General features: G+C 48.6%; 1 protein-coding gene across 1 annotated transcript in view; it reads right to left on the reverse strand.

Moving 5' to 3' along the window:
- Window positions 1–12,110, reverse strand: part of GALNT17 (polypeptide N-acetylgalactosaminyltransferase 17) — a 219,033-nt gene that overhangs the window by 127,549 nt on the left and 79,374 nt on the right. Inside the window, exon 4 of the mRNA XM_063341566.1 lies at window positions 2,220–2,394. Coding sequence (XP_063197636.1) covers window positions 2,220–2,394 — 175 coding nt within the window. The remainder of the gene's footprint in view (window positions 1–2,219; window positions 2,395–12,110) is intronic.

Below are 12,110 nucleotides of genomic sequence, written 5' to 3' on the forward strand. Positions count from 1 at the left end.
TGGCCCAGCTTGCCCAGAGAGGTGGTGGAAGCCCCATCCCTGGAAGTTTCTAAGGCCAGGCTGGACGGGGCTCTGAGCAACCTGATCTAGTGGGAGGTGTCCCTGCCCATGGCAGGGGGGTTGGAACTAGATGATCTTTAAGGTCCCTTCCAACCCTGACAATTCTGTCATTCTATAAACCAGCCCTTATCTTTTCCCACAGAGCTAGGACACCCTGTTTTCTCTGGTGTGCTGGTTTAAAAAAGCATTATTTAATAATACTTCCATATTGTGAATGTTCTAATTTTAAAAATTTCTGAGCTTTCCAGACATCTTTACTAAGGTAGCAATGAAATCAGCCCATGCATTGCCTAGGGGCCAGTTTTGCAGCATGGGTCGACTGTACAGCCAGGAGGGGCTCAGAGAAGATGCTCCATGACCACCCAGAGACTCTTTCCATCCAAGGATATGGACCATCAAAAGAAACAGACCCAAGAAAGATAAACAAGGAGTTAGCTCTTTCCACAGGGGGTAGTTAAACTGTGGAGCACCTTGCCCAAGGATGCTGTGAATGCTTGAAGTTCACAGGGGCTTGACGGGCAATTAGTGAAAACTCACGAGAAACGCAGTGCGGGTGGCTAAACACAGAAGCCGTGTCTGCTTCGCATCTGCAAATCACTGGACTTCAGTAGCGTGCTCTGAAGGAATACTGTATGTGCTGGCCCTACCCATATGTCATGTCCCAGGCTTCCAGCTACGGTTACTGGCACAACAGGAGGCTAGACAGGCCTTGGTTTGATGCAACACGGCTGCTCTCATCTACTGCTGTTCCGCCTGGCCAGTTATCCTGTGGAAAGCCCTGATGCACATCTGCTGGGTAACTGCGCAGATTCCCCTGCTGTCACCCATGGGTGGGTATCCTGCAGGAAAACGCGATCCACGGGCTGGGACGCCTGGCTCAGAAGTTTTCCTTCTGTAAAGCAAGGCCATGAAGGATGCATTTTGTTTAAACAATGCTTTAACTAGTCCAGACTTCCCCCAAATCCAAAAAAACACATCCCTGGGCAGAACAGGGTAAATTGTAAGGCTATCTGAAGGGTCTTTTTTAAATTGGAACACAGTTTGAGGAACCATATATGGACTCCAGAGCTACAAAATTCAGCTCTGGGACGTTCAAAGGTGCCCAGAGCAGCGGTGGACACAGCCTCACCTCTGCAGCCCAAGGGCCACCAATCGTCCTGGGCTCAGTCTCCCAACACAAGGAGGAACTCACACCCTCGGTGCCTCCTGCGACAGCAGCGGGTACGTAACACTAGAGTGAGTCAAGCCCACGCTGCAGAAAAGCTCACGCTCTAACCCTAGAAAAGATGTCTGAAGAGCTCACTAACTGGGAGCTTCCTCTGTGTATCAATAAAATCTGGTGCGAGGACTTAACGACCCAAAGAGAGGAATGTTTTTTTTGGGAATACAGATTATCAACAGAAGAAATGGCTCCTAAATACACCCTTCAGCTGCGCTGTTGTTACAAAAAACTCAGTAATTGCGCAAAACGCCCTTCGAAGCTGCTAAGGCATTTTTCTTGTGAGGTTACTCTGTTCAAATTAGACCCAAGTTAGTGCCTTCTACCTCCGCTTTTTTCTCCACATTTACTTTTTACACTTGGTTACAGAGAGAAAAAAAAAAATTAAATCACTCCCAGGCTCCTCTCATGATCTAGACTCCCCAGGCTCCTCTCATGATCTAGACTCAAGCTTAAGCCCCTAAAACTCAAAAGTTTTAAATCTCTCTGAAAAAAATCCTTATGAAACACCTTCCGCCGCTTGTGCGCCTCTGCACTTATTCCTAGCTGCAGAAGAAACAAATCAATCTAAAACATCTAAGCCTTCCCCAGTGGGATCCAGCTGCAAAGGGCAAGGAAGCAGGAAACACTTTCCTCTTTCCATCCCTTGCTGCCTGGGCTTTTTGAAACTTACAGCAATGACTGAGGGCTAAGGGAAGGGGAAACCAGCCTGAAAAATATAAACAGGAAGGAATAGAAAATGACAACAGAAAAGAAGGGCAAGGAGAGATTTTCCTTGTGTCCTCCCATCACAGCTCATCAGTGGCCATTCAGTACAGAAGGGACACGGGATTAACGAACCAATGGACTTGTTTGCAAACACATCCTTCCAAAATGACGGATTGTCCCTTGTTTAATGCATCACACGCAGGCTCTAACCGAGACCTGGTTGAGCACTTACCAGCCGGCAGTGAACTCCACATGGGCATCAAAAAATCCGGTGATCTGGCCAGTGGCAGCTTTCCAGCCTTCAATACGAGCTCGGATAAGGCCTTCCCTCTTCTGGTTGCGCACCACCTTCACGAGCCCTGGGTAGCGTTTATTGACGTATTCTTCTAGCGGCGCCTTCAGTTCCTCTAGAGAAGAAGTGCCAGAGAACCCATTGTAAAGGTGCAACAGTTTTCACCTAAAATTAACCCACTTCATTGACAGATACGAGCATAACTTACTGGAGCCACACATCTCCGAACACCACTGGGAAGGATATAATCATTTAGTCTCAATCAATGCTGATTTGCCAAAGATCATCTGATGGCATACTGGCCACAACCCTTGCAACGAAATTCAAGGTTGCCAAAACCATTGATGTTGGACAACTAAGGAGCCCAAATGCCACCCTTCAGAGGCAAAGGGCAGCAAGAGGTCAGCTAGATTGCCTTGCAATACCTGAGTATCACCCCACTGAGAGACGAGAATAGAAAGAAGTCACCCGTGGACACCAAACACTGGTGGCTCTGAATTTGTGATGAAGATTTTAGCTGAATGGATTGCTAGAAATGCTGCAACACCCATCTGAAGTAACTTAAACTAGATCAAACTGCGTACGAGCTTCACTATCCTTTTCATTCAGCTTCACTACTACAGTCCTGGCATTTGCTGTATGTTTTCCAAGCTTTGCCACTAGAAAAGCTGAAATTCCCCCTGCTTTTATGATAGGATGAAAGAGATTTTTGGCTTCATTCAGAAGATGCTCATACCACGTATCTTCTGTTCGTCGGAAACTGCAGATCGTTTAATTACGTTGTCGAAGCCCGTATGTGTGCTACAGCTGAGAACATAATGGATCTGTCAGCCTGCAGTCATTACCAGCATCGCATTTTTTGATAGAAGGATTGAGTATAAAAGACACACAGGACTTCGAAGGTGGAAGCATATGAAAGGTTACAATAAGGGGTCAGTACTAGTATGTTTTTTCAACAATTTGGAAAAGTGCTAGCGCTCTGCCAGAAACCTGCGTCCTTTCGCTTCCTGGTGCATCCGTTAAATGCACGAAGATCTACCGATGCAAAGTACTCCGTAAAAGCAATACTGCCGTGCACCAACACGGACTGTTAACACCATGAAAGCAGGTCCCCAGAGTGTCTTTTATCCCTACGAGGCTCCAGGACAGCAGAAAATTAAGATATAGCCCACGAGCCCAAATTATAGCCTACTACCTTTCACACATACTCTCTCCACAGAAAAAGAAAAAAAAAAAAGGACAAAAAAAGTCACCATTAATATAATCCACATGGTAAAATACTTGAGACGTACGAGCACATGTGGGTTTCTACATGAAGGAAACACGGCAAACGACAGCAAAAGAGTAAACAGCAAGTCCCATCTGCAGGGCTGAGCTCGGGAAATCAGAGGAAAAGGGATTATCTGTTCCCTTCACTTCCACGCCTTCTTCCAAGCACATAAACCGTGCTTTCTCCAGACTGCCTTTCTGGGATGGTTCCCCTCACATACCAATTTCCCCAAAGTCTCATTTCTCTTTTATGCTGAAGTGGGAATAAAAAGAATAAAGCAAATGAGCCCCTTCCTCAATTCAAAGCATCTGCATCACATACATACATAACTCAGCAACTTCCATTTCATGCTGAGCCACTCAGAGAAAAAGCAATATTTTATGGAGACAACAACTCTCCCGAATGGTTTTAAGGAGACAGAGACGCAGATTTTTTGACAGATGAAACCCTACAAGCACAGCACTGGCATCTCCCTTGTTTTTGTCAGAAGGTAAGTCATGAATGCTGCAGACCACTGCATTACAGCCTAGACTGAACAATTAAAACAACTTGCAAATTGGAGTTTTAATCGCAGTTGAAGGAAAACAAGAAAAATCTTCATGGGAATTGTTTGAGCAGCTCGAAGGAGAGTACAGCTGTAGTGAAACAGCAAAGAACTGTAACATCTCGTCTCAAAGGCAGCGAAGGGTGAAGCCTGAGAGATTCCTACACCCACAATGCCGTGTAACAGGCAGCTCGTCAGAACCTCCCCGGGGAGCCACAGCAACGTCCTCCTCCTTTCTGAAAGGATGATGGATGCCAACAGGTGAAGAACTGATCTGCTGAGAGCATGAAGGCCAGTACAACATGCCCACGCACCTGCAAAACGGCACACAGCGACCATGGAGAAGGTGGAGAAGATGCTTACGATTAGCATCATTCTAACCCACCACCCCGCTCATTAGCAGAGGCCAAAGTGCCCCTCTCCTGTCCGCAACGCATGCAACAAGCACATTTCTCTTGGAAAAACACTCAGGAGAGATGAAAGCATTAACCAGACGTGGGAAACACGGTTCCAGACCCTCTCTCCACTAAGGGCTTCCTGTACAACCTTGCACAGATTTCCAGGGGTGGCAGGGAGCAAAGGCTGGCTCAGCCCACAGCACACGCCTTTTGGGTGAGAATTCGCTTTTCTTAGGTGCCTGTGCAAGCCCTAAGGGAGAGGATGGCTGCGCATCTGTGCTGGCCTTTGCCAGCCTCTCGCCCTCCTGAGCTGGTTTGCAGCTCTGCGGGAGGAGGACATGGTGCAGAGCGGCTGCTGAGCGCTCGCTTCGTATTACAAGATACATACTTGGCACTCAACCGGGCATCCAGTCACCAGGGATGGGGTGGGCTTTGGAATTAATTTCGCAGCGCATCCACGAGGTGCAGGTGTGGAAAATGCAGCATTAGATAACCAAAGTGAAATGCCAGTCTCCGGGAATGCTCTGCAAAACTCCCGCTCAATATCAAGCGAGCCTCCGCCCACGTCTCCCCTCGCCACCGAGCAGCACCGACGTGGCTGTGTCAAAAAGCAGCAGTGGAAATCCCAGCACCGGCACAGCCACACTGTCAGAGCTCCCCAGTCCCGCAGACACTGATCCTGCAGGAACCAGACATGCTCAGCTCCCTCCATCTGAAAACTCCAGTGCGCTGGAAATCACAGAATCATAGAACGGTTTGGATTGGAAGGGACCTTAAAGATCACCCACTGTCCCCCCCTGCCCTGGGCAGGGACACCTCCCACCAGCCCAGGTTGCTCCAAGCCCCGTCCAACCTGGCCTTGAACCCCTCCAGGGATGGGGCAGCCACAGCTTCTCTGGGCAACCTGGGCCAGGGGCTCACCACCCTCACAGCAAAGAATTTCTCCCTAATATCTTACCTAAATCTCCCCTCTTCCAGTTTAAAACCGTTCCCCCTCATCCCATGGCTCCCCTCCCTGATCCACAGTCCCTCCCCAGCTTTCCTGGAGACCCTTTAGGGACTGGAAGGGGCTCCAAGGTCTCCCCGGAGCCTTCTCTTCTCCAGGCTGAACCCCCCACAGCTCTCTCAGCCTGTCCTCACAGCAGAGGAGCTCCAGTCCTCCCAGCATCTCCAGGGCCCTACTCACACGCACTCATAACTCACTCGCAAATCTAATCTTAATCCAAGTCATTTGAAGTCATTCCTACTTTCCCCCTGCCTTCTCCTTCACTCAGCAGTCGGTCGTTTCATCGAGTGCCATTAGTGTAAGAGAAAACAACTCGCGGCGGCTCCGACGTGTGCTGTCACAACACGTGGCTCCAGGCGGAGGATGCGGAGAGCTGTTGCATTAAGGTCAGTAGCAGCAAAGCTTTTCGTCTGTCATATCGACTTAAGAAATGTTTCATCCCCAACTGCTGTATCTTTGCAGCACGTCCCAGAGCTGCAATGGGAAGGTTGGGAGGCCTGAAGTAGCGTGCCAGGAATTAAACAACTTGCACTAATGGACAATAGCAGATACCCTCGCTTAAGGGAGTCAGTTTTCACACAAACTGGCAACCTGGCTTTTGAATCTGCTATTTTCAGGACTCCATGCAAATTACAGCAAGGGGAGAAAGCGTCTCGCCGTTTAGATGTAAACTTGCTGCCATTCTCCTCACCTCTGCCTTGCACGGGGTCATAGCGGTGCTTTCGCCGCTTCACCTCCTTGCTGAAAATGAGAATATCCATTAGATGCTGAGCCAATGATAACTTTAGCATGATAATCAGCCCGGTGTTCATAACCTGAAACTCTGGATGCAAAGTAATGACAGAGAAAGTCCAGAGCCAAGCTGGGAGCAGAGCAGTGGCTCCCCAGCTCCCCTTCACCCTTCCCGACCAAAGGACCACACATTTAGGCCATGTCCTCGTGAGGTATCTGAGTGGGTGGATCTACATGGGCTACACAACCAGTAATTTGATCCAAGCTAAGCACAGCGATGGAATCTAGAGGCTCCTTCCTCTTCTGTATCCTATGGCACTCTCCCTCACGCATCCTTTGGTGAGGCCTACCGGACCACAGCATTCTTAAGCCATGTGTATGGAGGATGCAATCAATATTTGCGCATGGAGGTATTTGTGAACGTTTGGTCTTTGCCATTGCACGAGCTACTTCCAGGGAAGATTTGCAGAGAGAAATTCTACTGAAAATGCCAGCAGCTTCAATTTCAACCCTGCCTTTTGCTTTCCATCTGTCCGTATTGATCTTCACTGAAGGGCAACTCCAAGGAACTAGAATCCAATAGACCTGTTGCTCTATTAAAAAACCCATCTGCCAGCTGCAATGACTTATGCTACCTATTGCAAAGTATTTTGTCACCTACATGAGCTTTCTGGGAAATAAGCCTGCCAGAGAAATTGAACCACCTGATGCCACTGAAAGTAACCATGTCACGGACATTAGCCCAGAAGCAGGAACATCCACTGCTCAGCGCTCCGCACCACAAATCCTACCCAAATCTCCCCAAGGCCTGTCGAAGGCCCCTGGACTAAAGCTGGGAGCTGCCTGTTGCCGCACAAAGAAAGACCAACAGCACCAGAGGAGCTCGAGGAACTACCAACAGCAGAACATGTGTTGCGCGACAATGCCCAGGTGGTGGCAGGGAGCAGACGGCACCTCCTCTACACCCCTAAGGAAAACATCGCGGTGTTTGCCAGGATGAGCTGGGTGGGAAAAGTCTACAGAGCCCAAAGCTGTTATCAGACACCCCGAAGGCTGGAGGACACAGGAGTCGGGGCTGGGAGCGCTCCGGGGCCATGGGAGACACCAGCCCGCCCTCGTCCCACGCTCTCGCCTGCCTGAAACCCCAAAGCCATCGCGGGCTGGATTTCTGCAGCATGAACTCACAAAAGAAACTCCTTCAAACAGGCAACAGACGAATATGAGCATTTTTGCGGCGAGACTCAAAGCCAGGTGAGTCCCTGAAGCTTTTTGCCTGCAAATATCAAAGAGGAAGCAGTGCAGAGGGGAGCAGGTGCACGAATCAATTCTCACACAAGGTTACAGGCAAAGCTGGTCACACTGGGTGCACTGGGCTGCAAGCCTCTGGCTGGTCTGGCTCAGCAGAAGGCAAGGAGAGACACCCCAAGCAGGTCTGCTGCTCCCCCCCAGTCCTCGGCAGGGCCTGAAAGCCTCAGACCCGAACACCGGTGGGACGGCGTCAGGTCAGCTGCAATTAAGGAACCCATCTTTAGTTTGAGCAATTGGAATAATTGGGCAGTTGGGTTGGAGCGGCGCCTCGGAATAGCTGAGGTATGACTCGGCTTCTTGCATTTCTGGTAAAACCTTCCTCTAAACACAAACACAGCGAACGCAACAAGCCAGCTCCCGGGAGAGCGCGCACGAACCGCTGCTGTTGCTGTTGAAATGAGCTGCAAAACAAGAAAGCGATATATCAAGTCACAGCTAATATGTTACACCGAGGTAAATTACAACCCAGAGCATGTCTCCCTGAGTGTAGCCAGCTCCTTTAAGCAGCCTTTTATCCAAAGGTTTTCTTTTATACCTGGAGGTTTGCTTTTCAAAGAGATATTATCCCAGACTAAAACCACTAAAAGACAGACAGGGGGAAAAAAAAAAAAAAAAGAAAAAAAGCAGGTGATGATTAAGCAACAGAGTCGGACAAAGTGTGCAGCTGCGAGATAACGTAACATCTCAGGGGCACACTGCTGCATCCCTCCAACAACCCAGGAAGCACGTTATCACTCAGAAACACAACCTGTGCACTCGCTTTGTAATTACACCCCTGCAACAAACACAAACAAAAAGCACCCTCCAAAAAAAGTCTTGACGAAGTATAACATGCAGCTCAAGGGAGAAGGGGGTTCAAACTACAAATCCCCAAGCTTTTTCCTTCAAGGAGGGGTTCGCCCCTCCCCCCATTACAATACATTGCTATCTTTTATCTATTTACAACTCAGATACAAAGAACCTGAACGACTGCGCTTATTAACTTGTAATCTCTCATTGCACACTTTTATGCTGTGCAGCGTTGCTGTACATCCCACGTTACAACAAAGCTGGGAGAAGAAGTGTCTAATGAGTCTTCAGAAGCAGTTTGTTCCAGTCTGAAAACTACAAAACACGAGCAGGTTTTGATCCTGTCTGTGTAACTAGTTAGTGGTTTACCTGAAGGGCAAATAACAGCCGGGGCACGCGGGGTGTGCGGCTCCTGCCTCTCTATTCCTGGGACTCATTTTAAAACTTGAAGTTGACTTGGAAATCCCAGGGGGTCTTTTAATATTTGGTTTGGGAACGTGCTTTGTTTTTCGGTTACCCAGACGAGCAGTATTTCCTCTTTTCATCTCTGTAAAGTGCTCCCCGACAAAACCTACACAGAAACACCCGACTGTGGGCCCCGAGCCGTGGGCTTTCCTGAGCCTTTAGCAGCTTTCCCAGGAGCTGCTTCTGGTCACCCACCGGGATACAACTGAGCCACCACTCTCTGGAGGTCAACCTTCTTGCAGGTGTATGAAACTGAGCCCCCAAAGGCTTTGCCCAAGCAACAAGCCATACACCCATAGGAATCGTCCCTCAAACACTCACCGCTGCTCACAAAGAGCATAATTCCTCTTCTTGTTCAATCACAGCCACCAAAGTCACACCCACACAATGCCATCCTCTGCTCGACACCAGCGCTTCATCCTCCAGGATTCATCTCTAAATCTTAGAGCTCATGAGGAACTATTTTCCTGTAATTATTTTCCTGTAGGAGCCAAATCTATATATTGCAACGACTTTGTAATATCCAAAGCATCAACTCTCTGATGTTGCTATTGCTGCTGACAATTATTTCCCACCATTAGTGGAAACTATATGACAATGTTATTGCCATTAATAATTCTTTGCTGTCATTGAAGCTCCTTGACGATGCAGAAAGTGAATGCACGGGTCTCAGAGTTACATTCTGGTTTGTATAATTTCTTTTACATGAGAAAACTAGATTATTACACGCTTGGGAGGAGCTCTCCATAAACATCTGCCAAGTTACCTCATTATCTTCCTTCAAATCCCTCCTTAAAAAGCTCATTTGTCATGATGCCTACAAAGGCTCGACAGCGTAGTACCGACATGACTAACTAACCCTACCAGCTAACAGCATCGCCTCGTTCCCTACACCCGCTCTCCTTGCAAACTTCCATCACAAGGTTCCTGAGGACAGAGCCACCTCGGTGTTCAGGCATTGTACAACCCTCAGCACAACCCCGTCCGTCCCTTCACCAGGGACCCTGGATGTTCCCCATTCCATGCAACCCATGGGGTTTTCCCACCTCCAGCACATGATTCTCCCCCTCTACTCCACTCTCGTGAGACCCCACCTGGAGTACTGCGTTCAGTTCTGGAGCCCCTACTACAAGAGAGAGATGGACGTGCTGGAACATGTTCAGAGGAAGGCCACGAGGATGATCAGAGGGATGGAGCACCTCTCCTATGACGACAGACAGAGAGCTGCGGTTGTTCAGTCTGGAGAAAAGAAGGCTCCAAGGAGACCTCATAGTGGCCTACCAGTATCTTAAGAGGGCCTACAAGAAAGCTGGGGAGGGACTTTTTAGGATGTCGGGTAATGGTAGGACTAGAGGGAATGGATTAAAACTAGAGATGGGTCAATTCAGACTGGACGTTAGGAAGACGTTAGGAAGACGTTCTTCACCATGAGGGCGGCGAGAAACTGGAACAGGTTGCCCAGAGAGGCGGTGGAAGCCCCATCCCTGGAAGTTTTTAAGGCCAGGCTGGATGGGGCTCTGAGCAAGCTGATCTAGTGGGAGATGTCCCTGCCCATGGCAGGGGGGTTGGAACTAGATGATCTTTGAGGTACCTTCCAACCCTAACAATTCTATGATTCTATGATATACAAATTTGTCCCTCAATTTGGGCCCCCTCCCTGGCTAAGGGAGTGCCATAAAGCACCCCAACACAGCCCAGGCAGCTTGGTCAGCCTGCAAAAACAGGCATAAAGAGGAGAACCCAGAGCTGCAAGTGCTTGAGCACACTACAAGCCATCTTTCCGCCCTGTCAACACCTGGCCACCATCCATCCCCACCACCATGCCCCACCAGCACTGGCCCAGCCCTCGCAGCAAACGGCCAGTGATGCCGGTAAAGAGATTTCATTCTGCAACCCTCGCTGCCAGCTGCAGTCTCAGCTTCTTGGGGGGGTATGTGTGTGCGATGCTTTTAGAAGGATTCATTTCATTGTCCTGTGCCTTTCAACAGTGTCTCCAGAGTACTTGACTCAGCGCTGCATACTGAGTGACGGGTGAAGGCCGTTTAGAAACATATTCCTTTGTGCGTGGCAGTGGGTAGAGAAGCTCAATAATTATTACCTTGGAGTTCTCTTTTAAAGAGTGTTCTTCTCTTCGCCTCATTGATATGGTAAAATTTGGAGAGGCAGCATCTCATTTTGGTATTTCGAACCCTCTCAGTACTGGGCAATGCTAAACACTGCAGCGACAGATCACCTGCACCTTCCCTTCACCAGCCAAGCAGTTCCAGCTCTGAAATCCCACGGTTTCACTGGCGCACGCCATCCTGGCTTTTGCACGAGAGCTGCCGTGATTTCCATCAGCTGAGGAGCTGCCCTCCTGTTTCTTTTACTGGTAATTATAATTCATCAGCTTTCTATGGTGCTCATTACTGTGGTATTTGAGTGCCTATTTTTACAGGCTTGAATAGCTTGCTGTACACTATCTCATCGCCTCGCAGACAGACGAGCAACCTCTCAGGCTCCCTCTGGAAATGAGCTCTCCGCATCCCGCACCCTCCCTGATCTTCCCTTCTGATCACACCATCCACAGCACACATCCGTTATTTTTTAAAATAATATTAAAAGCATGCAGTACAAATAAAGAATGCAATAATCAAAGTAACATAACCATTTGGTGTTCTTCGTGAAGATTTTAACTACCCTAATGACGTTATCCGCCTGTATATTGTAAAAACAAAAACATCTTGGAAGAATCTGAGTCTCAAAACGCTTCCAGATGAAACCACCTCCTGCAGCTTTGTGTTACCAAACGGCAGAAGGGAAGGTGTTGCAACAGCGTCTGAGAGCAGCTTGAACCCGACGACACATGTGTGTAACGTGGAAAACCAAACATCGCCCTCCACATTTTGCCATGGCCTGACTTGAGCAGGTCAGGTGTGTTTGTTTCCTCGTCTTCCTCTTAGCTTACCCTTCTCATACCAAAAAGAGAATACGAGAGGAAGGAGGGTTTCTAAAGGGTCCCAGTCATTTACCAAATCTGGGACTTTGTTTTACAGATAGGGAAACTGAGGCACACACAGAGAAAATGCCTCATTTGAGACCCCTGCAAGGGGCCAAACCAGAAATAGCTCACTGGGCTCCACGCTCTCGTCCCTCAGCTCCATGGAAAACACTTAGGGGTGCATTTCTGTAACAATCGAAGTGTTATTATTAGAAACAAGGACATGCCTGAAACCAGAACTTCTGGATGCTACTGTGAAGAGAAAGCTAAGATTGCTCTCTGCTTTCCTTTAGCCTTTTAGCTTTCAGCTACACTTTCAACCAATAATTATCTCAGGTT

The sequence above is a fragment of the Chroicocephalus ridibundus genome, chromosome 7, assembly GCF_963924245.1.
Source record: "Chroicocephalus ridibundus chromosome 7, bChrRid1.1, whole genome shotgun sequence".
NCBI lineage: Eukaryota > Metazoa > Chordata > Aves > Charadriiformes > Laridae > Chroicocephalus > Chroicocephalus ridibundus.